The sequence below is a fragment of the Tachysurus vachellii genome, chromosome 9 (assembly GCF_030014155.1).
Source record: "Tachysurus vachellii isolate PV-2020 chromosome 9, HZAU_Pvac_v1, whole genome shotgun sequence".
In the NCBI taxonomy this organism is placed as follows: Eukaryota; Metazoa; Chordata; class Actinopteri; order Siluriformes; family Bagridae; genus Tachysurus; species Tachysurus vachellii.
This window is the reverse complement of record NC_083468.1, coordinates 18,063,640-18,088,839: the sequence shown is the minus strand read 5'-3', so window position 1 is coordinate 18,088,839 and position 25,200 is coordinate 18,063,640. Positions and strand designations below refer to the sequence as shown.

Genomic DNA, 25,200 nt, shown 5'->3' with positions numbered 1-25,200 from the left:
CGTAAGAGTTCCATGTAGGAATAAAAGAGCTTTGGGCCCGTATTCATAAGGATTCTAAGAATGATAGAGCAACTTTGAGCAATGAAAATACAAAAATAAAAAATGTAAGCTACGGAGTTAGCTACTGTAAGCTAAAAATAGTTTGTTTTTACCATAATATTAAATTTGAAGTACTGCAAATCATTAAGAGTATTAGTGCTTACTACAAAAGACCAGAAGATGTTAAACAATATTAAAGCAAGGGTCAGAATATTATTGTCATTCATCTTCAAAGCATATTGTTCAGGAACTGCAGTAAAACCTGTAAAAATTGTAGGAAATTACAAGATTGAGGAATGTAGTTTCAAGTTCCTAGAAGTATTGCAATGTGATGGTGTAATAACCTAGGGTGTTCCTAGGTTATTTAAATATTATTTATGTGTGGCAGCCTGACCCGCCATGGCCACTGGATTTTGTGGTGTATATTGTCCCGGAAACTACAGGCTTTCCTGAACTAAAATATTTCTCATTTGCATGCTTGTCTTTTGCGTTATACTCAACCATATTTGATCCCTAAAACTGAAAAGAGAGAAAATATAAAGATTAATATTAATATAACATGTAAAGGGGGCCAAGCACTATAGCAGCTGAGGCAACCTCTTGGACTTATGTTTTCTAGGGGTCCAATCACACTGAAGCCTTTGTCTTCTTCTGATCATGTCGTGTACATCAAAAACAAAATTATTATGGAAATAAAAATCTTGATCAACAGCTACTTCATGTCTTAGTCAATACTCCGGTAACAGAGATGGGTCCAATCAGCTTAGTGGTTGAGTTTGATTACATTTTTGTGGCCCGTATCTCAAAAACTATAAGTTCTTCTTTCTAATAGCATAAGAAATTAGAATAATCTGTAATATTTTCTTTTGTGAACTAGTCCTTTTTGGCCTAGTCCTTTTTGTCCTTTTTCCATAAACCACTGTGAGAGATCTCATTAATTAACAGAAACGGGTTCATATTTGTGATCTGGCAACCACAAATGAATCAGTTTTTACAAGCTGGAGCCTAATCTCTCTAATTTAGATGTAACTGGTGATTTGCTTGTGGAATTTTGCAAGAAACCTGAAATGAAAATACAGGACAAGATTCTGAGGTCAGATGCAAAAGTTTGGGACATGGGCTAACAAAACGGAGGGGGGGTCAAGATCAACTTAATAGTTTCTCAAGTCTGATCAAGCTGAAATTTGGTATGCTGCATCTATAAAGCTTTCTGTGTGAAAGCTTCTACAGTGTCCTGACATTGAAAAAGCTCCTGACGTCTCTAAATAACAATGGTATTAGAAGTGGTTCTTTCTGGTTTTTGGTTGATTTCAAGGACCTTGTTTTGTCAGGTTTATTTTGTCAGGCCTTCTATAGTGCACTTCTGCCTTTCTCTATCTATAACTGAAACTTTAGTGCCTGGCTCTTTTAGCAGGCTGGGACACAATGCACCTGAAAGAGGACATGAAGGGACAACTGAAAGATGCCTCTTGTGCAACATACAAGGCTTATGGTGCTTTCCGAAAGGAGGGAGACCCAGATCTTGAGACGGCAGGTCAAGGGTCTGAGGAGATGGAGGAGGAAATGGAGGAGGTACAGATGGGCCAGGCCATCACCATCATGAAGCCTATTTTGCGCTTTCTTCAGCTGCAGTGTGAGAACCATAACCGGAATCTGCAGGTATAGAAAATACCTTAATTTATTTTTTAATGCTGCCACTAAGTGGTGGAGGCATTACAGTTTCTGGATTTAAAAAATACCTGTTTTGTTAACATGATTTTGAAAGAACAAGTATTTTAAAGTTTGTAGGATTTATATGGATTTATCACTCTAAAAAGTAGATGAATTTATTACATTTTTGAATTGTCTGAAATGTCAAATGTCTGAAATAGTGTTTTCTTTGTTCTTTTCCATCCTGTTTGTCATGTTATGTACACATGGGAACTCAAGGCCCATTGTGGATATGATTTTTTTTAATTCATCTGCCTATATATGCATCCATCCCTCCATGTGTCTGTCCATTACTTGAGATAATTTTAGCACTCTATCTTTATATTGAGTGGATGAAATATTTGATTTCTATGGAAATATCATTAACAACAGATCAACTGATTAGATTTTGCAGTTAGTTTAAGAGGTCAAAAAATGTCATTCTTCTAAAGAATTCTTTATGTTTGAGGTACGTGTAATGGGAATTTCTGGTATACAAAGTAGACGCAGACCTATTGCAAAGGCACTCCTGTCAAGATCTGATCTTGAATTAATCTAACCTCAGCTTTAAAAAAAAATCCTTGGCAGAATTTCCTTCGGGACCAGGACAACAAAACCAACTATAACTTGGTATGTGAGACATTGCAATTTCTGGACTGCATCTGCGGCAGCACCACAGGAGGTTTGGGACTGTTGGGCCTCTACATTAATGAGAGGAATGTAGACCTGGTCAAGCAGACGCTGGAGAGCATCACTGAGTACTGCCAAGGCCCTTGCCATGAGAATCAGGTAGCCTAATTTGCTTGCAACTACTTGAATGCTCTTATCTGCCAAGCATCATTGTGTATCTATCAATAGTAAATGTCTGTTTTTCTTTTTCTCAGTCTTGTATAGCCAAGCATGAGTCCAATGGCATTGACATTATCATCGCTCTTATAGTGAATCCTATTGAGCCCTTGGGGAAGAATAGGATGGACCTTGTATTGGAGCTAAAGGTACTGGAAATCTTGTGTGTTCAAGCTTTGCATCTATAGTTTGAGCACTTGTTTTTGTCATATTTCAAAGACTGTCTGCGCTGCCGAATATTTAATGTGTATCTACACTCAGTTTATTAAGTACACCTGGACTAATACCCACATTTACCGGCTTTTTTATCAGCTAAACCCACTATGTATAGTGTAGTCAGATATTAAATATTCAACAAGTGTTATTGTTAGAAATGTTCACAGTATGATTATCTATAGTCTAAAATTTACACTGTTTATCGATTGACCATTTAAAATACATACAGACTGATGGTGGAAATTAAAAAAATGTTTATGGAGGACATATTTGTGAAATACATAAGAAATATCCATGCATCCGTTCTCTACAACACTTGGGAATGGTCATGGGAAACCTGGAGCCAATCTTAGGACACATGGGGCAAAAGGCAGGGTACACACTGGGCAGGATGCCAGTCTGTCGCAGGGCACAACCCACACGTACTTGCACATCCATTCACATGCTACAGACAATTTAGAGATGCCAGGCAGCACATGACATTGGACCGGAGAAGGAACCCAGAATACCAGGAACAAACCCCTGGAAGTGTGAGGCAAACGTGCTAACCATCAAATACTGTATATATGTGTATAAATCTGTGTGTCAATAAGGGTATATCTGTCCGTATAAATCACAGAGATGGGAAGGTTTTCATGATATAAACATGCTTGTCATATAAAAAATTCCATATGTGCTACATTCACCTTATTTTAATACAATATAAATATTCATTATAAGCGCTTGTTAAAGTAATTAGCAAGTTGCATGAGATCAGTATTAGGATACAAAACAACAACATAAATGCAGGCTTTATCTGATCCCATTATTAGATGGAATGGTGGCTGCAAGGAAAAGTGTCATGCTGAGGATGAACTAAAATGATAAGCTTTCTTTTTTATGCTTATTTTGGAACACTCAAAAGTAAGGTCCTTGTCTGAGCAAACATCGTGACTAACTGTGACAGTTCCAACAACATTTTTTTATACCTATTCGTCCATCAGTGTGTATGACTGAGATAAAAATTATCACAATGTCTGAAGAATGCGTAGTTAAACGTTTGAACTGATTATATTTTATGAAATTTATCCGAACAGGGTCAAGGTTACAGCAAGGTCAAATGTCTAAAATAGTTATTCTTATTGTAAAATAACTAGTTTAGACATTTGACCTTGCTGTACCCTTGAACCTTTTCTGACCAATTTTCTGGGTCAGGGTTTGTCTGATATGCTTGGATATTAGAGTGCTCATTACCCAGAAACAATGCTGTATTGATTCACTTATAGCAGCGCCATACATGCAATTATGCCACTGCAATGTCTGTGTTCTTTAGAGAATGATAGATCCAGCTAATATTATCATGTCAGGGTCATGTAATTATGCACCTACAATGTGCACCTACACAATAAATGAATAATGTAAATAAAAGCTTTGTGCACTTAGTTAAATATCATCTGAGAACCCAAGGTAAGCTCTGTAAGACTTCTTAAAGTTCCTCATGCTTGTTGAATTATTACAGAATAATGCCTCTAAGCTGCTGCTGGCCATCATGGAGAGTTGCCATGATAGTGAGAATGCAGAGAAAATCCTGGACAAGATGAGACCTGATGAGCTGGTGAGTGAGTGAGGACAACAAGCTTGGACCGTAGAGTCTAAATTGGGATTGCTTTTTATTCTGTTGTATGTTCTGTAACAGTTGCATGTTATTGTCTCTTTGTTGCTCCAGTGACAAAGAGAATAAAGATGATGTGTGTGTGTGTGTGTGTGTGTGTGTGTGTGTGTGTGTGTGTGTGTGTGTGTGTGTCAAACAGGTGAGTGTAATTAAGGAGGCCTATCTGCAGGGAGTAGAGAGTGAGGAAGACAGGGATTTACCAGGAGATGTGATCAGTCCTAAAGATGTTGGCCACAACATCTACATCTTGGCCCATCAGGTGGGATTTTATTTTCAGTTAAGATATCAAAAGTATTTTAGTACCTTTGCTTCAGTATTATACACTGGGGATCTGTACGTTTGCTTTTTTCTAGAATTCATAACAATTCCCAAAGATTACGAAAGATCATAGCTGTCAGCCTTTGCTAATTGTTGTTAATGAAGTAAGGAATAAAGCATGATGATACATTCTGTTATTAGGAAATAATAAAATGTGATTGTTTTCTGAAGTGATTTATTCCTCGAACACCGTTGCAGCTTCCCAATGATTATCACTTTCTATTTATTAGGAACAACCCATGATGCATTTGATCTGTTTACAGTTAACATTGGGGAACATCCTTTTATCACTTTTGTTATAGCAGCTATACAGAGTGTTTCCTCACCAGTCTCTCTTTTTTCTCCTTTCGAAATAAATAGAACAAAAAAATCACAGCTTTAAAATCCCTTTGCTCTGAAGACTGTGTCAGAAATTTGACTGTTACAAACCACTGATGTTAGAGACTCCATCAAAAAATGCTAAATGTGTCTTCTTACAGAAAATATCCAACTTATACACAGTTTTTAAATCTGAGGACTGTCTGTCATACAGGTTCCTGTGTAAAGTTGATGCTATAGGAGTAATAACATTAGATCCAGTGCATTTATTTAAACATTGCAGCTCCTTTTGACCAGTAAGAATCGAGAATCCAACAGGGTTGTGGTATAACAATATTTAACAACATCTGATTAAATCTACAAGCTTCCAGTATGTATGGATGCCACAACCACCACTAGAACTCCTTGCTAGTCATACCCCATCTTCATGCACTCAAAAACCTGATCAGATGTAAGTTCGTCTGAGGTTAAACAAGTGTGAGATCGTGAGATTTTATTATGTGACATTATTTTGAAGAGGAATCTTGTGTTTGGGGAAAAAATAGGTGACTTAATGTTAGATAAAATAATAATTTACCTTTACCATGCATGAGGGCACTTACTGTATACATGGCCATTTTAACTATGATTCAAGTAGAAATTTGACTATTTTAAATATTTTTAATTTCTAATGACATTTAAATCACTTACACTGTTACCTTCACAGTTACACAGCTATTTTTTGTAAAAATTGTGAGTATTCATCTACAGTTTATACATGTATAAATTGTTTATGCTGATCGTCTGAGTCATTTGCTGTCAGTTACAGTTCTGTTTTAATCTTCGTGCGACTATTGAGCTTGATGTCAGACAGACTGTCCCACCAACCGGCAGATTTCATAATCGCCCATTATTTCATCAACAGTTCTTTTCTTTTTTTGTTTTCTCACACACACACACACACACACACGCACACAAACACAAGAACAGAAATAAAAGCGAGTTTGAAGTTAAATTTATCCATCGTACACACACCGCCTGCAGCCATGTTCTTTTTTGTCTTGCACAGCTCTCAGCTGGATTAGCCAATGCTTCTTTTTTTTTTTTTTTTTTCCCTTATTTTTGTAAGTTGTTTTTCATACGAACAAAACAAAACTCAGCCGCAGGGACCTGGGTGTCTTCAGTCAAACGCACACCCATAGAGAAACAGGAACAGACAGATCATACGAGATGAGGGGCATTTTAAACGAACCAAAAATATCATTGTGTTCCGTGTACAGAAGAGTATATAATGTCTTTAGGTAGTGCTGTCTATAAAATGTCAGACATAAACACCAGGCTTGTTTGTTAGCTCAGTTGTGAAAGTGATGGTGAAGATGTCCTTAGTCCTCTGCGTATGTCGAGAGATTTCATAATTACACCTTTCCAAAGGCTCCCACTTTAATTTGAAGCAGAATATGCACTCAAAATGTATAGAGCTGCTGAATATGTATATAAACCCTACTCTCTTTGTCTCAGTGTGATTACCTTGAGATGGGGAAGAGTTGATGAATTGCCGAGTGCCAAGTAAAAGACGCATCTTGAATTCTCTATAGATATATAAGAAACAGTAAGAGTCGGGTATATACTGGTTTTCTTTTTTTTGTTGTTTTCTTAAGGATTGAGTGCATTGCTCGAGTGCAGGATGTTCTTTCTTGTTGTCATTGATCCGTTTCTGGTGTGTGCTTCTGCTCCTGTTAGAGATGATGAGTGCAGTGTCTTTGACTTTAGGCTGGTCATTAAGCTGTGTGGCTTCATCAGCTTTGTGTTGCTCTCACCCGCATTGCTGAGGATGCTTAGGCCTGTTTGTTTACTGCTGCTCCAATTTCCAAACATTTGTATCTGTAGCGCTGCAGCTAAAGATTGGTTTAATAGATAATCTGCCGTTTTAATGAATCAGATTTAAAACAAACATATATAAGTTTAATGTAGCTTTAATATTTTGTCCACTGAAACATAAACCTCACTTTACAGAAGTTATTTCAGTTTTCTAGATTTTCTTGTTACCTTTCAATCAGAGCTCACTTTTGAAGGGTCTTCAGAGTTCAGAGTACTGCTTGTTCTGCTGGATTTTATATGAGCTTAAACTTTAGAGATGGTGGGACGTGGACAATTTTTCAGCAGCCAATTTTGATAATGTTGTAAGTCTTAGGAGTAGAATAATGCAGGGCATAGTGGTATACAGAGGTGCAGTGTGTTGCTTTGCATTACTCCTGAGAGAGAGACAGAGACAGGGGAGGTAGAGGTAGGGATGGTAAGGTAGAAAGGGAGAAGTAGTTAGGGAGAGAGCGAGAGCGGGAGGTGGGGAGTGAGAGAGGTAGGGACTTAGGGATGTATATTGAGATATTAAAAAAGATAAATCATGCCAGAACTTTTTCCACCCTCGATGTGAATTTACCATGTACTTAAAATACTTACATTAAGCTACTTGCAGAAATGTGCACACTCATTTTCAGTTCATTTTCAAGTTATATACACATACACGTGTGTGTGTGTGTGTGTGTGTGTGTGTGTGTGTGTGCATATATATATATATATATATATATATATATATATATATATATATATATATATATATATATATATATTTTATTTTTATTTTTTTTCTTCAGTCGTATGCAAAAGTTTAGGAACCCCTGACAATTTCCATGATTTTCACTTAGAAATATTTGGGTGTTTGGATCAGCCATTTCATTTTGATCTATCAAATAACTGAAGGACATTATAATATTAATATTTCAGTAGTGAAATGAGGCTAATTGGATTAACAGAAAATGTGCAATATGCATCAAAACGAAATTAGACAGGTGCATAAATTTGAGCACTCTAGCCATTTTGTTGATTTGAATACCTGTAACTACTTAGCACTGATTAATTGGAACACACAACTGGTTTGGTGGCTCATTAAGCCTTGAACTTCATAGACAGGTGCATCCATTCATGAGAAAAGGTATTTAAGGTGGCCAATTGCAAGTTGTTGTTCTCTTTGACTCTCCTCTGAAGAGTGGCAACATGGAGGCCTCAAAACAACTCTCAAATGACCTGAAAACAAAGATTGTTCAACATTATGGTTTAGGGGAAGGCTACAAAATGTTATCACAGAGATATAAACTGTCAGTGTCCACTGTGAGGAACATAGTGAGGAAATGGAAGACCACAGGCACACTTCTTGTTAAGGCCAGAAGTGGCAGGCCACGTAAAATATTGGATAGACAAAGGTGAAAGATGGTGAGAACGGTCAAAAACAGCCCACAGACCACCTCCAAAGACCTACAACATCAACTTGCTGCAGATGGTGTCACTGTGCATCGTTCAACAATTCAGCACACTTTGCACAAGGTGTACAAGCTGTACGGGAGAGTGATGCGAAAGAAGCCTTTTCTGCACACACGCCACAAACGGATTCGCTTGAGTTATGCAAACGAGCCAGCTTCATTTTGGAATAAGGTGTTGTGGAGTGATGAAACAAAGATTGAGTTATTTGGTCATAACAAGGGGCGGCAAAAGAACAGCATTCCAAGAAAAACACTTGCTACCCAGAGTAAAATTTGGTGGCGGTTCCATCATGCTCTGGGGCTGTGTGGCCAGCGCCGGTACTGGGAATCTGGTTAAAGTTGAGGGTTGCATGGATCCCACTCAATATCAGCAGATTCTTGAGAATAACGTTGAGGAATTGACCAAGACAACGACCCAAAACACTGCTCAAAATCTACTCGGGCATTTATGCAGAGGAACAAGTACAATGTTCTGGAATGGATATCCCAGTCCTCAGACCTGAATATCATTGATCTGTGGGGTGATTTAAAGTGGGCTGTCCATGCTCGGCAACCATCAAACCTAACTGAACTGGAGATGTTTTGTAAGAAGAAATGGTCCAAAATACATTCATCCAGAATCCAGACACTCATTAAAGGCTATAGGAAGCATCTAGAGGCTGTTATTTGCTAAAGGAGGCTCTACTAAATATTGATGTGATTTTTTTCTGTTTGGGTGCCCAAATTTATGCACCTGTCTAATTTCATTTTGATGCATATTGCTCATTTTCTGTTAATCCAATAAACCTCATTTCACTAGTGAAATATTACTGTGTCCTTCAGTTATTTGATTTGATCAGCAATTTCATTTTGATCTAACACCCAAATATTTATAAGTGAAAATATTGGAAGTGTGTGTGTGTGTGTGTGTGTCTGCTGTGATGGTTTTAGTGTTAAACCCAACTGTATTGATAAATGGTGTTGATTTGCAGTTGGCACGGCATCGAAAAGTGCTACAGCAGAGTCTAAAGCCGGGTCTGGATCCTGACGATGAGAGGAGAGAAAGGGAAGAAGCACTCCCATACTATGCCAAGCACACAGCTCAGATCGAGGTACACACAAATTCCTGAGACTTAATCCAAACAAAGCAAACCTTTACTGATTTCTCTGCCACCAGTTTAGTCATTTTCTATATTAAATTTGTATTAAATTCTGCTCTGAACTAAATACAGATGCTTTGAAATATGCTTCTCTGTTTTGCTCAAGATTGTTCGTCATGACCGCACTATGGAGCAGATTGTGTTCCCGGTCCCCAACATCTGCGAGTACCTGACAGAGGAGTCCAAAGTGCGAGTGTTCACCACCACGGAGAGAGACGACCAGGGCAGCAAAGTCAACCACTTCTTCCAACAGTTTGAAGATCTGTACAACGAGATGTGGTGGCAGAAGAAAATGAGGAGTATGGCAGCTTTATTTTCTAATTAAAAAAAACAAACTATTACATGCTCCATTCTAACAGTGAGAATTAATTCTGTCCCATTGATTTTTTTTTTTTTTTTTTTTTTTTGTGTGTAGATAATGTCGCTCTCTTCTGGGTCTCGAAACATATCTCTCTTTGGGGAAGCATTTCCTTTAACCTGGCTGTGCTGGTCAACATTGCTGTAGCTCTGTTCTATCCATTTGGAGATGATGGAGATGAAGGTATCTGTCCCTTTAATCTGTTTTTATTTTTAAAACTATTTTAGATATACAAATTCATTCTAGAAACTTTAATTTTCTAGTAAAACTAAAATGAATTCAAACTTAAGTATTTCCTGAATTGAATTCATTATCAATTCGCAATAAACAGTGTTTTCCTTTAAACATCATATTTGTCCCTCTTTCAGTTCTAAAACTATTTGGGTTTTGTTTCTTGTAGGTGTCCTTCCCCCTTTCCTGTCTGTCCTGCTCTGGGTCGCGGTAGCCATAAGCACATCTATGCTCTTTATCCTGCCAAGACGAGGAGGCATACTGGCTTTCCTGATTACAGTCATCCTCCGCTCCATATATACTATAGGCTTAGGTCCCACGCTGCTGCTACTTGGAGCCACTAATGTAAGACTGGAAAGCATTCACACGGCAGCAAAGAGAACTTTCCAGATTCACTTCAGAATGAAATATAAAGCATTTTTAAACCTAATCTTTATTTGCAGTATGTTTGTCTGCAGCGTTTCATGTTGAGACATTGCATGTCCTGATGCCTCTTAATGCATAGATTTCATACTGTTTATAGTTATATTTAATGTTGTGGAAGATCTGTGAAAGGCGTTCTATTATTTCCCATTTCTAGACAGAAAATTCACCTTGCGGACAATTAATACCTTCTGACCAATCAGAATCAAGAATTCGATGATGCTGTGGTATAAAGACAGTAATTAATTACATGCTGTAATTCTAATCCTGGCATTTGTTCACGAGACATCCTCTTATGTAATTCGCAGTGGTGGAGCTCACAATGACTATTATCCAAGTAATTTCTTAGGCTAATTATTATCCTGTTTGAGTGTTGAAAGTGTTGAAAAGTCAAATTTGAAAACTGGGGCTAAAGTAAGAGAGAGGCAGATTACACCATTTCTCGTACTGGCCTCAACTAGACTCAATCTCGTACTGCACTCACTACACTAAATGAAAAGAGTGTATGGACTAAATTTTTGTTTGATAGCAAAAAGAAACTCATGTGTGGGATCATGACACAGGGCCTTTTTAGTGAGTACTGAAAAAATACAAGATGCAGGGAATTCTATAAAACTTCCTTCTGTGTGCTTATGGTCATTTATACACACTGGCTTTTGTGTAATAGTTCATTTGTTGAAACAAAACAAAACAACTAAAGAGACACTAGTGAATTTATAAGCTGTTATGTTTGTAGATGTATGCCCACAGTCTAGAATAGAGGCTTTTAACCTCTATTAATCATCTGAAAGCAAACTGCCTTCTTTCCCTTCGAACTTGACCCCATCTCGGACATTTAAACTAATGTATTTTTTCGCTTCATAATTTAATGGATAACTGTCTTTATTCAGTAAAGTTTTTCAGCAAATGGCTCTCTACAAGTTTCACTACTACAGTCTTGTTTCTGTATCTATTAAACATTCTCTATAGACTTGAATTGAATTACATGCTATTTGCACTGCCTGAGCTGCATTTGAGTCTCGACAATTGTCTGTTTTCTTCCAGCTGTTGAACAAGATTGTCTTTTTGGTGAGTTTCGTGGGCAACCAGGGTACGTTTACACGAGGGTACAAAGCGGTCATCATGGACGTCTTTTTCCTTCTGCACGTTTCCTACGTCATCGTGTGCATGCTTGGTCTGTTTGTCCACGAGTTCTTCTACAGCATACTGGTAAGCACTGAACATCATTCATATCTACGCTTATATATTTTTCCACTTTAGGTCAGGACGGTTAGTGAAGATTATTTTAATAATCTAGTCAAAGGGGTTGCAAGCTAGTGACTTCTGTGCCTGTCCCAAGCCTTGATAAATAAAGGGGGTTGCATCAGGAAGGGCATCCGGCGTAAAATGTGGCTAAACTAACCATGCGAGTTGTCAGTAAGAGGTGAACAGGTGAGTACAGGTGGGTTGGAGTGGGTGGAGGAAAGTGTCAGGAGTGTTGTGTGACAGAAGTGTCTGCAGGAATCAAAGGAAAGGTGTAGAAGACAGTAGTGAGACCAGATATGCTGTATGGGTTAGAGACTGTAGCAGTGAGGAAAAGACATGACGCAGAGATGAGGATGTTGAGGTTCTCTTTAGGAGTGACGAGGATGGACAGGATTAGGAACGAGGAACACATCAGAGGGACAGCTCAGGTTGGCTGTTTTGGGGACAAGGTCAGAGAGGCTAGATTGAGATGGTTTGGATATGTACAGAGGAGGGAGGTGGTTATATTGGTAGAAGGATGTTGGAGATGGAGCTGCCAGGTAAGAGGTCAAGAAACAAAGAGGAGATATATGGATGTGTTAAATGAGGACTGGCGCAAACTAGAGGATGCCGAGTATAGAGCTAGGTGGAAAGAGATGATTCGCTGTGGTGCCCCCTGACGGGAAAAGCAGAAAGGAGAAGAAGAAGTGAAGCTTATTTTAATTCATAAGTTTCTATTTAGAATTCCTCTTGAATAATATTATTTGTAATAATGTTCTAGCTGACACTTTGTTTGTCGATGCGTATCTCTCACTTTCTCTCTAGTTGTTTGATCTGGTACGCAGAGAGGAGACGCTGTTGAACGTTATGAGGAGTGTGACAAAGAACGGTCGCTCCATCTTCCTCACTGCTGTGTTAGCCATCATCCTGGTTTACCTCTTCTCCATCGTGGGCTTCCTCTTCCTCAAAGATGACTTCCTGATGGAGGTAGACCGTCACCCTGCACTCGGTATGCACTAATTAAGCTAGGAAAAAAAACAGAATTGGGGCGGGCTGTAATCTTATTAGATTGGTGTCATGCATTTCAATATGAAGTTGATTATTTTCCCAGTTAATGAGTCTTTTTTCAAACTGTTATTATAATAATTAATTTCTTAAAGAATCAGATTTCATACTTTGTATCTGTTTATAGTTATTTTTAACATTTGATCTATGAAAGAAGTTATACCAACATTTTTGAAGAGCTTCATATCTCCTCTCTTTAATAAAATGAAATTAAAATGAATTAGACAGAAAATTCAGCTTATGTACAGAGAAACCACAACACTCTCTGGTCTGAAGAGTTTTCTGCTTTACTTCTGTATGCTTACAGAATTAACTCTGACACTAAAGACTCCTTCCAATAAACGTTAAATATGTATCTCCTCACAGTAAAGGTCACCATATCAGACTTTTTTTTTTTTTTTTTTTAAATTCGTCAGCTTTTTTGCTATACAAACTTTTGTTTCTATGGAAACAGTATCATTAAAAAAATGTGTGTTACCTACCTACCAGGTAAGCAAATCCTGAACCAATCAGAATAAAGAATTCAACAGCTCTGTGGTATAAATCCAGTTATTATTTACGTGCCATAGTTTATATTCTAATCGTGTTATTTGTTCATCAGAGATCTGCTATGTGTAATTCACTCAGTAAGCGTTCTTCTTTTCTGTTGGTTTTAACGATTCACTGAAATTCTGTTTACTGAAGCAGCAGCAGAGGATGGCAGCATACATACAGGTGTGTTATTGTTCATGGCTGTGTTTGTCTTGCTCTGGTAGCACGTGTGCACTTGTGTAACCCAGCCACGGCCACGCCGCCTTATGTAATCCGCTCATCTTTGTGCCGTGCTGCACGACTCTGCTACAAGGGACAGAGGAAATAAATAATCACACAGTGTGTACATGCAGGGTCATGTGTGAACATGAACATTGTCTTTCTGCGCAGCAGTCATGCCAGCATGGACACGAAACAAATTAACCTTTAAAACTCCATTTCTACACAATTTGTCTGTCTCATTTTTCTCATCATCACAGTATTTCTGCATTGTGTAGCAGACAATACATCACATCAATAGGTATGTTTACATGCGCCACTTACTTCAGTCTGAATGAATTAAATCCGATCGCAGATTCTAAAATTACTGTTTATATCTACCCGAAACATTGCAATCTGATTCATTTGCATCTCCATTACATATATTCTCTCTCCTCCAATGACCAGTTCTTTCCACGTTTCTTTCTTTCCATGTTTAAGACTTAAAACAGAAGACATAAATCATATACACCACTGCATTGAGCATGTGCACAAGCAGTTTTTGAATCTATCTGAGAAAATACTCAGATTTTCTTAGCAATTTTTTTCCTATTTACTGGATTATTTCAGATTTACACCACCGCTTTTAAATCTGATCAAAACTTCAGTCTGATCGATTAAAGTGTTCAATCCAATTGAGGCATCGGTCCTGTTTGCTTGCATGTAAACTGAGTGTTCACTTTATTAATCATCTTTTATATTTGACGTACTTACTTATTAGCGATAGTAAAAAAAAAAAAATAGTGTTAGGTTCTTATCCTGATTACGTGAACTGTCCGGATTCCAAATATCCATTTAATATCTAAGACGTTAATAATATCTTTTAGGTAGTTCAGAAAGACAGAAATTTGGACTAGACGCTGAGTTTCTGATCATTTTCAACATGGTTTTAGTCTACAGTAAAATGTTAAAGAATTTCTCAGTATTTCTACTTTAGACGCTAAAGTAAACCATATTTTGGGAATATTTCTAGTTTCATTGTTTCTGTCAAGAACAACTGACTACTTTTCTGCTCAGAGTTCTGTTTTACAGATGGACGCAAACAAGCACATTACTTCATTCAGTGTACTTTCTGAGCTGAATTTTTATTACCCTTGTTTTGCAGGAAGGTATTTGTATATTTAGTTATATAACACTGGTGAAAGAACTTCTTGATACACCTGCACAAATGTGCTTATTTGAACAAAGGCAAAATTTCCCCATGTTGTCTTGGATGAGCTGGGGAAAAAATACAATATGCCTTAGCACTGCTGTTTCTAATTGCAATTTTAGAAGCCTGGTGAGAAAGGAAATAAAAAAAGAAGTCAAAAATAGGCTCCAGGTTTAAGGGTTTAAAATGACTGTATATAAATATGTAAAATTTGTACATACAGACAAAAGGGCTAAACTGGTAGCTCTGTTCTGGTGGAGATTTTTGCTGCCATAATTTAGCTCTACTTGTCCTTGTAGAATAAAATATTATAGTTTTCAAATCGAGTTGAACTCTAATGCGAGCACTTGAATGATCAAAACAGTAATTGAGGGAATATATTTTGGAAGAATGATGCTCATCCCTCTAGTGCGGATTCTGAGACATGTAGAAGTTCTGGAGGTGTATTTTGGTTCAGCATCATATTAACACTTAATGTTGTTTTTTATTTCCCTTAAATTTTTCACGGTATATTCTCAGTAATCTGACAATGTTAGATGAATGGCACTGGGTTTCATGTAGTGCTGAAGTAACTGAAGAACTTTTGTCCTTGTGTTTCTTGTGCAGCTAGGATCATTTTGGGCCGTTTCACAAAGCCTGAGAGCTGTGCGGTGGACAGCTGTCCGGATCGAACCCTGAATTCGTATCATGGTAAACTATAGTGATTGAACAAACAGCATCAACTCATAGATACGTTTCTATAGGTGTTTGCAGTTTGATTAAGTTTAATCATGTTTATTCACTAGTTTCATTCTAAGTATTCGTGCAAAGCTACAGAGGTTCGGTAATGTAAAGAATAGAGTGGAGATCCTCGAGGCAGAGAAAGTGATAGTGTAAATTGGTAGCGCTGTTAAGAGTCTCATTGCAGGGTCACTTGTGTCCACAGAAAACATGAACAGGATATTAAAGAAACAATGTGCTTTCCCAAATAGTTTGCCAGCTGTAATATACAGTTAGATGAGTCAAATGAATCCAATGAGTCCTAAGGAGTTTTGCAGGAGTTTTGGTGGTTGTTTTTTTTTTTTTTTTTAAAAAAAACATTGTTTGTATTCTACTGTTTTCTAGACGAGCAGAATTCTGAGGATGCACCAGAGCGAGTGTGTGACACACTGCTCATGTGTATCGTAACAGTCCTGAACCATGGGCTGCGCAACGGAGGTGGAATAGCCGACATTCTCCGCAAGCCTTCAAAGGATGTGAGCGTAATGTCTTAACACTAAACACTTGAACAAGTGCAGTTGTGCAAGTCCAGACTATATACTGCATAGACATGCTTAAAAAAATCCTATGTTAATAAAAGTATATGAAATTCCCATGTATTTAGTGGTGGGTGTTTGATTGGTGTGAATGAGGTACTGTTAGAATTTATTGTGGTATTTTCATAGAAACAACAGTTTGAATTGTGATGAGTTTCATGTGAATGAAATATAAATAAGATAAGATTCGCTTTTCTGGCATTTTCATGCATCTGATGCAAGGTCCCAAAACCCCACTACTGTGATTATGCTGCTTTTGTGAGCACAGTGCTCTATTAAACATAATTAAAACATCATATACGCTTATTATGCGAGAAATCATCACAACTATGAATGCGTCAATTTGGTACAACATGCGAACAAAGGCTTGAATAATGAGCTATTCTTTAAAGCTGTACTGCATATGGGCTTTTTAATGACTATTATTGCAATTCTTCATTTATTATACTGCTTGTATTGTGATAGGACTCATTTTTGCCCACTAAAGTTTGAAACAGATGCTGCAAATCTTAGTCTATATGAAGATGTATTGTTTCTTTATATTCATTATCCGTTCGAACACAGAATCAGATGTTGTGCACAGTGAGTTGTCAGTTGGTAGCAGGACGCATGTTGTTGTTTTTTTGTGCAGCTTATATACAGTTTTCTGCAGTTTGAGCTTTCAGAGAGAAGCAGGAAATGAATATTTAGTAATGATGAACATCTCCATCTGTATGTCGGCTGCAGTTTAACCCTGGAAGGCTGAGATCATGAATCCATGTGATGTTATTCTGTACAGGAACCCATGTTTGCTGCTCGCGTGGTGTACGACCTGCTGTTCTTTTTCATCGTCATCATCATTGTTCTGAACCTCATCTTCGGTGTGATCATTGACACGTTTGCTGACCTGAGGAGTGAGAAACAGCGCAAGGAGGAGATCCTGAAGACTACTTGTTTCATCTGCGGTAAGTTCCTCTGAATATCTACAGATGTTACATCAGGTTATGGGAAATCCTGTATGAGGAAAAGCAGATTAAATGTTACAATAATTGTCTTATTAAAGTTATACTCGTTATAATAGTCATATTGTTTCTGCTCTCTTGCAGGTCTGGAGAGAGACAAGTTTGACAACAAGACAGTGTCATTCGAGGAGCACATCAAGAACGAGCACAACATGTGGCACTACCTGTACTTCCTGGTTCTAGTGCGGGTGAAGGACCCCACTGAATACACTGGTCCTGAAAGCTATGTGGCTCAGATGATCAAGGTCAGTCTCTGTCCTGTTAACTGCATTTACACATGTGCACAACAGACCAGTAGGCTATACGGGAAAACCTGAAGATACTTGAGATTACTGTGGACGAAACCAATTAGAATCAACGGAAATAGATTTTTTAATGTAAATCAAACTGACACTTGAGCTTTGAGAAACAATAAAATTGTGTAATCCAGTGATATAAGAACAGGTTTTGTTTTTTTTTATTTGAAAATTTTTTTTTAATGTTCACCGCTTACCGTCATGCTAACGCTTAAACGATCGCTCGTTTCATGAGGTATTTATTTTATATATTTATTTTAGCTGAATTTTTAAATCAATCTGGAGTTGACTATTTTTTTTTTAAGTTATTTTGCTTACATTGCTTGAGGAATAAGAATGTTTTCCTTGCCAATCTCTGCTTTTGAGTAAATTCTTACGTTTGCACAAAATTCACACTAATCACCAGACAAAATAAGAAGAAAAAATCAGCCACTTTTTATATTAATGTTCATCTACAGCTGCAGATGTCTCCGGGATGCAGTAAGCAAAGTTTCCCTCTGTGCCATTTGTGTGTGTGTTGTGTGTGTCTCCAGTGCCTTGTTTTGTGGGTGGGTATGTGTGTGTACCTGTGAGCCGTGTGTCTGTTCTGTCGCTGAGCGTGTTGGAAGTAGTGTAGTGATTAACTGCTCATTAACAAGACCGCTGATGTTATGTTAACGAGCAGAGCAGAGGGGAGACGGAAGATTCGCTGAGTCTTGCTTGTTAGCACTTTTTGGCAAGTACGTAAGAATATGTCGAGCTGGGTTATATAAAAACTTTGATAATAATTAGGAAAAATTAGTTTACAAACTTACTTCATTATGTATCCTGATAAACATAGTGTATAGATTCAATATGTTAAATAAAAATAAAGCAGAAGATGGATGGATAGAAAGATAAACACCAGAATTATTGGCAACCTCGGGGAAGCAGACTAAAAAAATGTGTCTGTGGTTAAAAGATTTCACTTAAGTTTTAACTGAATCCTGTTTCCATTTCTATTCTACTTTCAGTGTGTGTTTAGGAGCTCTTAAACGGTCAGCCGTGACTTCCTGTTTCAGTGTCGGTTGATATAGAGGCCAAATTCCCATAGTCATTCATCACCATGGGGAAGTTCAGAAACGAGACAACATTGTGGTGTTTATGTAAATGTGACAATGGATATTTTAGAAATAGCTACATGCTTGACTGCATTTTGCCACAGCAGTGTGTGATTTGCAGAAGATAGCATTTTCAGGTCACGCATCAGATGCCTCCTTAATGCAAAACCTTTTGGAAGGATTTTCTTTCATCTAACCACAAATGTAAGCTCTTGTAAGTTCACCGAAGCTCACTAGACACTTCTGGTTTTTGGTTAGATGAGACAAAACAAAAATAGAACCGTCTGGCATCAAACACACAAGAAGGATGTAGCATAAAAAGAAGGCTAGTGCTACAGAAAATAAACTAATCCGCGCTGTTGTGTGTAGGTTGTGAGGTTGTAACTGTTTTTCTTCCAAACCTTGTTAGGACACATGGCATTGTCTCGGAAGTACCAGGAGTTGTTAAATAAAAACCAAGTAGATCTTGGTTAGACAGACCAGTGATCTGATGGGAGGATGGATGGGAGGGTGGATGGATGGATGGATGTACAGATGGATGGGTTGTTGGACAAATGGATGGCTGGCTGGATGGATAGTTAGATAAATCGATAAATAGATGGTTAGAATGGAATGATGGATGTTAGCTGGATGGATAAGTGTGTCAATGGAAGGATGGGTGGATGGATAGTTAAATAGATGGATAAATTGATGGATAGTTCATGGGTGGTTGGGTAGGATGGGTGGATAGACATTTTTATTTTGGTTTTTGAAATCATTAAAATCAATTAAAGGTTAGATTTCTGTCATAATTTAATTCTGCTACAAAACGTATTTAACCACAAAGATGTATTTTACATATTATGGCTGGATTGTTTGCTTCTTGCAGACAATTTCAAGGAACATTCGAATGATCTTTTTTTATATAGTTATTATTGACCCCTGAAATGAGAACAGGGGTTTATTAAACAACAGCTAATTTACAAGTCTTAAACAGGACCGTGCATCATTGTGCTGTACAGTAACCTCTGTTTCCTAACTTGTCCTAGGTTTCACATCCATCTTTGTGACGTTTACACCAGCTTCCACTGCTCCATGCTGCTCACTTACACAAAGACCTTGTGTCACTTTTGTCCACTTAACTGCTTTTGTATAATTATCTCATTAGCTCCGCTAATTATTCCAGTGTAGAAGAATTACAGCCTGTGTTCCTCTTAATAGGCTCCTCTCTGGAGTAAGATCAGAGAAGGATGAAGGTTCTTTTTTGTACTTGAAATGATTTGAAGAAATCTGTGCAGTCTGAGAAAACCAGTCTGATTGTCGCTCATGTCTGAATTCTATAAAACTATAAATTATGATTAGGACTAAAATTGTGCTTTTCTGCAACATACTTTTAAAACATTTACTTCACGTCAACCAAAAATATATTCCTAAAAAATGATGCGGAAGTGTTTTCCTTTCTTGCCATTCTAACAGGCTGTCGTGTAAGAAGCCACTCAAACGTAGTGTCGTGACGTACAGCTAAGTATGGTGACCTATACTCAGAATTCGTTCTCTGCATTTAACCCATCCAAAGTGCACACACACAGCAGTGAACACACACACCGTGAACACACAAACGGAGCAGTGGGCAGCCATTTATGCTGTGGCGCCCGGTGAGCAGTTGGAGAGGTTCGGTGTCTTGCTCAAGGGCACCTCAGTCGTGGTATTGCCAGCCCGTGACTCGAACCCACAACCTTAGGGTTATGAGTCAAACTCTCTAACCATTAGGGCACGACTTGCCCAGCTGCTTACAGATGTCTATAACCATGTGATTTCCTCCCGCATTGAAGGTTGTGCGGTGATTTGCTGTCTATTTAGCCATCAACATAAACAGACTCAATCCATTTTGTAATCATGTCCATGAGGCTCTTATGCTGTGATGTCATCATCAGAAAAGAGAAGACTGCTTCCATACTCTTGAACAAACGTTTAAATAAACTAATACAAATGTATAAAATTTACACCACAGGACAGTTTTCACCCAATTCTTTCTTTCTTTCTTTCTTTCTTTATTTAAAAGAGGACAATGTACATTAATTAACATTACAATAATGTAAATGTACCCGAGTTAGCTCAAAAGTGCTAATTTTCATCGGCAGTCCTCCTGCCAGATGTGCAAAGGGCAACCTTAAAAATAATCACGTTTATAAAATCACAAAATAAAATTACATACAACACATTATAATTAATTATAATTTGGCAAGATCCCAGAACTGATGCATGCCTCTAATATATTATGTAAATGTAATAATTTCTAATAATCTATAAACGTTATGAATTAATAAGCGTGGAATCACTACCAGGTGGGGAGGACTGCTGCCTGTCGACTGAATAAAACGTTTTATAAAGAGAGACACTTTTTTTTTTTTTTACATTACTATTTCATTGATTACATATTAAATACAATGAATATCATTTGCTTTAAGGCAGCCAAAGCGTTGGTGTGTTCGGAGCTGGAACCTTTTAGTGCAATGCAACATATTTTCCTTCAAGAAACCTGGAGTTTTCAAACCTATATATAGAAGAAAATGTCAAAATTTCAGTGTGAAGGGTTTTCCCAGGCGAACATGCGTCTAATAAAACTGTCAGACACCATCTGTCCAGTGTACGTTTACTGGACATCTAGCTTATATGAAGTTATTTTAAAACCCCTGGCTAATATTTTGTCAAGTTGAGCTACGAGTGAAGGGTTTTTTTTGTAGTGTTGGTTTGTATGTGTTTTCTTTATCGTTTACCTTGTGTTCATTTATTCTTTGCAGTCTTTGCAACAGAGAAAAGTCTTTTATGATTTTCTGATGAAGTTCAGTACAAAAAAAAAACAGAAAGAAAAACAGATAGAGGATATAAGATGAGAGGAGTTGCAGCTTTGTATCTTTGTGTGTTGCAATTGCAATTATGAAGACAGCAGGACTTTTGAACTTTGCTTGACTATACTGTGATGGTTTATTATGCACGCACGCGCACACACACACACACACACACACACACACACACACCACACACAAACAAATGAGAAAGTGTAAGCAGGTACTGCAGCAGCAACAGCAGTGTTATGTAAGCCATCTCAAGTGGCCCACTAATAGCTCAGCCCTTCCTCACACGTGCTTTCCTCTACCCCCTCCACTTTCCACACACTCACACTCTCTCTCTCTCTCTCTCTCTCTCACCCTCACACACACCCCTTCCCCACCGCTCATTATCACACAGTGAGTCAGGCATCTCCTAGGCAACACCATCGTCATACACTGTTGGCGGCAACAGAAAGGGGGAGTGGGGGGAGAGGCTGGGCCTCTGGGCTCGTGATCACTGCACAGTGCAAAGGTCATTGATTCTTAGTTGAATAACATGCATGCTCACACAGTATGACTTTACTCTTCTCTATCTACTGAGACGGTCAGAGCTCAAAGTGTGTGTGTGTGTGTGTGTGAGTCTGCACTGCTGACTAATAGAGGGGATGCAGTGACTGATCCTGTTAATCAAACTGATTGTGGCAATCATGTTTCTATTTCCATGCCTGGTTTGATGTTGCTGCATTGTAGGTATTTTCCTGCTGGAAAGCAATGGCTTAATTATGATCATAGGAGCAACAACATAACCCGGATACTGGTATCTGTCTGGGCAGCTGTATCTGCACCTCAACTTGGATAGATTTCAATATGGGGATTCATATGACACTTTTAAGTGCTCATATTGTACCATATTGTAAGACAAGAAAATAAGTATTTTAGTTTTTTTTGTTGTTTAAGGAAAGTGGGAAGGGGGTAGAGACAATCCGGCAGAGACAATCATAGAAACTCCTCGGAAGGGTGGATTTTAAGGTGACTGTGCAGTAATGTGGAGTAAATAAATTAAGTACAGAAATAAATCATGACAGTTGTCTAATGTTCACATTGACATTTTTCACTGTTGTGTTTGAACAGGTTTGGGTGGGGGGGGGGGTGGGGGTCTATTTTAATTTCATCACCATTTATAATGGTGAACTGATCAATTTGACATTTCCTTGTAGGCCTATTTAATATTTTAGGTTCTTTTTTTTTAATCTATTTTCATTTCAAGTGCAGTTATGACTGGGTTTCGGACAAAGGTTTTTGGTGGCATCCCTAATAACTGTACAGTTAATATAGTTGTCTAATATTTATTAGATAGATGTTATTTCATAAAAATGAAATCAAAATGTACCCTATTTTTCTTAACAGAACAGAAGGGTGCCCTGTGATTTGTAATCAAGTGCATGTGAGATGGTGAAAAGAGTGTTAGGGATTCCAGGTCCAAATATATCAGTGCTCAAAATACTTGTGCAAATCATTCCAGACTCACATGTTGTTTGGTTCATTAACTGTTTTATTGGGGAGAAAAAGGTAGACAGCTCTGTTTGGGGGTGTTGAGTGATAAGTCCAACTATCAGCAGTGTTAAATTTTGCTGCTAATGCAAAAAAGTGAATATAATATAATAAAGTCAGTATAATTGTCAGTGGATATTGTGGCAGTGTAAAGAAGAATGAATTATTTTGAACAAGCCTATTTGCACCTGTGATGCTTGCTCCTGTGTGTAAGTATTGTACCACAAATCTATGGGGCAACGAGACCGTGCCCCACTTATGAGTCATTGCCCCTCCCACGACACAGGGTCTTACACACAGAGGGTGCAGCCGATAGAGGAAACAGATTTTTTTTTTTTAATGTCTAGATAAAGTCTGTGCAAGAACGTGCTCTTATGCAGGACCTCTGATGGAGACAGAGTCTCCAGACTCTTATTTTAAATAAGGCTGACACATTTTAAGGCAGAGAATTTGGCTGGCTCTGCTGGATTCCCTCTACAGGAGGCAGATTTCCTGCATGCAGTGAGACCTCATATGACTCACAACTTAACATGCGACGCTGTGACTTTCAGCAGCTCTGCAGAAGTAGCTGAAGGTGCTTTTACATTTTACATACAGTATGCTCGCAACCTTGGGGTAACCATGGACAATCAACTGTCCTAATGTGACACGCTCATGTCGGTGCTTTACAACATTAGAAGGATTCTGCAATTTTTGTACACACATGCTGCTCAGGTACTTGTACTCTTGTCATCTCGGTACGAATAAAGGTACATCTTGTCTCAAGACTGGACTACTGCAACTTATTGCTGGCAGGTCTACCTATGAACACAATTCGTCCTCTGCAAATGATTCAAAATGCAGCTGCATGACTTGCTTTCAACCTGCATAAATTCTCACACACCACCCCGCTGCTGCACTCCCTCCACTGGCGTCCGGTAGCTGAACACATCAGATTTAAAACACTGATGCTTGCCTACAAAGCCAAAAAATGGACCAGCTCCCTCTTCCCTCAAAGCCCTCATCACTCCTCACACTGCACCTCGCACCCTCAGAGCTACCAGCACTGCTCAACTGGTCCCACCATCTCTCAGGGTAAGGGGTAGGTATACAGCAAGACTCTTCTCTGTTCTGGCACCCAGGTGGTGGAATGAACTTCCCCTAGGAGTCAAAAGACAGTTGAAGACCTACTTCTTCATGAAATACTTGAACTACCACCTTCTCCACTGATTTATTGTGTATTTAACAAAAATAAATAAATGTAAAAAAAATTGAAGCGTTTTGGTCTCGTGGTATCTTAAGTCTGTAATCTAGTGAACCAGAGTTAATGTATTCAATGATCGAGACTTAAAAGCACTTTTGTATGTCGCTCTGGGTAAGGGCGTCTGCCAAATGCTGTAAATGTAAATATGTGGCTTTTAGTCTAAACCCTAGTTAAACATCCACACCATATCATGAAGATGAGCTGTGTGAACACTACAATCATGCTGGTGATTCATGGTGATTGTTTAAATAAAAATAAAAAAAAAAGACTGTTTCCAGGAGAACTCCACTGTGCTTCAGTTTCAATGTGAACAGGATTTTATGCTGATTGAACTCAACAGCATAAAGTGAAACAAACGTCATGTTTTATTTCAGATGTAAACCATAAACAGCAAGGCACAGAAACATGGTGTTTTCTGGATATCTGGACCTAGGAATGAAAAGAATCTTCAGTTTGTGTCCTGCCATTGTCTTTGCTTTGCTTTTTTCTTGTTTGTTCATTTAGTTATATGCGGCGTGAGACCAAAATAAAACCTACTAGCAAATAAATGAAAAGAAGTCCGTGTTTTAAATGGTTCATTAACCGAAATAGACAACCAAAGTTATATTTATTTAAAATGTTTTAAAACCAAATGCACTTGGACAGATGCAATAAAAAAAATTCAGAAATAGTTTTAGTATCAATCATAAGGCAAATATATTCTAGTGAACAAGGTCATAAATTATAGGTTCAGTTATAAACATATCAAATTTTTATGAATTTACATACCTTTTTTTTTTTATTATTTTAATTTTTTATTTTTTTTTCCTTCTTCTTTGTTTTTAAAATATTGTAAATGAACCCAATGGCTTTGACTGACTGTGTTTCTGGGGGAGTTCAGAAACAGAATAAGACTTCACCAACACTTCAAGACTTAAATGAGCTTTAATTCTGCAGATACGAAGCAGGTGTTGGGTGTGTAAAAAGGCAAACTGGTTAAGTTGGTACTATACTTTTCGGGAAAACGAAGGAGGATTGTGGTGTTCCACAAATTCCACAAATTGGAATTTGAATTTATATTACAGCTTTTCCCTGAATACTTGTAACCAGTTTGAAATTTCTAACCATACCATTTGCTGCTAATTCGTTGTTCATTTGTTGTTCGTACCGACTTCATACGAGATGATACTCAGTCGT

At 37.9% G+C, this 25,200-nt stretch overlaps 1 protein-coding gene across 5 annotated transcripts in view; it reads left to right on the top strand.

Moving 5' to 3' along the window:
• The window catches only part of itpr2 (inositol 1,4,5-trisphosphate receptor, type 2), an 87,611-nt gene that overhangs the window by 57,271 nt on the left and 5,140 nt on the right, over positions 1-25,200 (top strand). For 2 of the 5 annotated variants that reach the window (XM_060878044.1, XM_060878042.1), the window contains 15 exons: positions 1,454-1,698; positions 2,317-2,517; positions 2,613-2,723; positions 4,289-4,384; positions 4,581-4,700; positions 9,342-9,461; positions 9,616-9,808; positions 9,925-10,050; positions 10,268-10,443; positions 11,566-11,730; positions 12,571-12,754; positions 15,356-15,439; positions 15,854-15,984; positions 16,823-16,988; positions 17,130-17,290. In XM_060878044.1, the coding sequence (XP_060734027.1) occupies positions 1,454-1,698; positions 2,317-2,517; positions 2,613-2,723; positions 4,289-4,384; positions 4,581-4,700; positions 9,342-9,461; positions 9,616-9,808; positions 9,925-10,050; positions 10,268-10,443; positions 11,566-11,730; positions 12,571-12,754; positions 15,356-15,439; positions 15,854-15,984; positions 16,823-16,988; positions 17,130-17,290 (2,279 nt within the window). Of the gene's footprint in view, positions 1-1,450; positions 1,699-2,316; positions 2,518-2,612; positions 2,724-4,288; positions 4,385-4,580; positions 4,701-9,341; positions 9,462-9,615; positions 9,809-9,924; positions 10,051-10,267; positions 10,444-11,565; positions 11,731-12,570; positions 12,755-15,355; positions 15,440-15,853; positions 15,985-16,822; positions 16,989-17,129; positions 17,291-25,200 lie in introns of all 5 variants that reach the window. The other 3 variants (XM_060878043.1, XM_060878040.1, XM_060878045.1) reach the window with 2 other exon arrangements.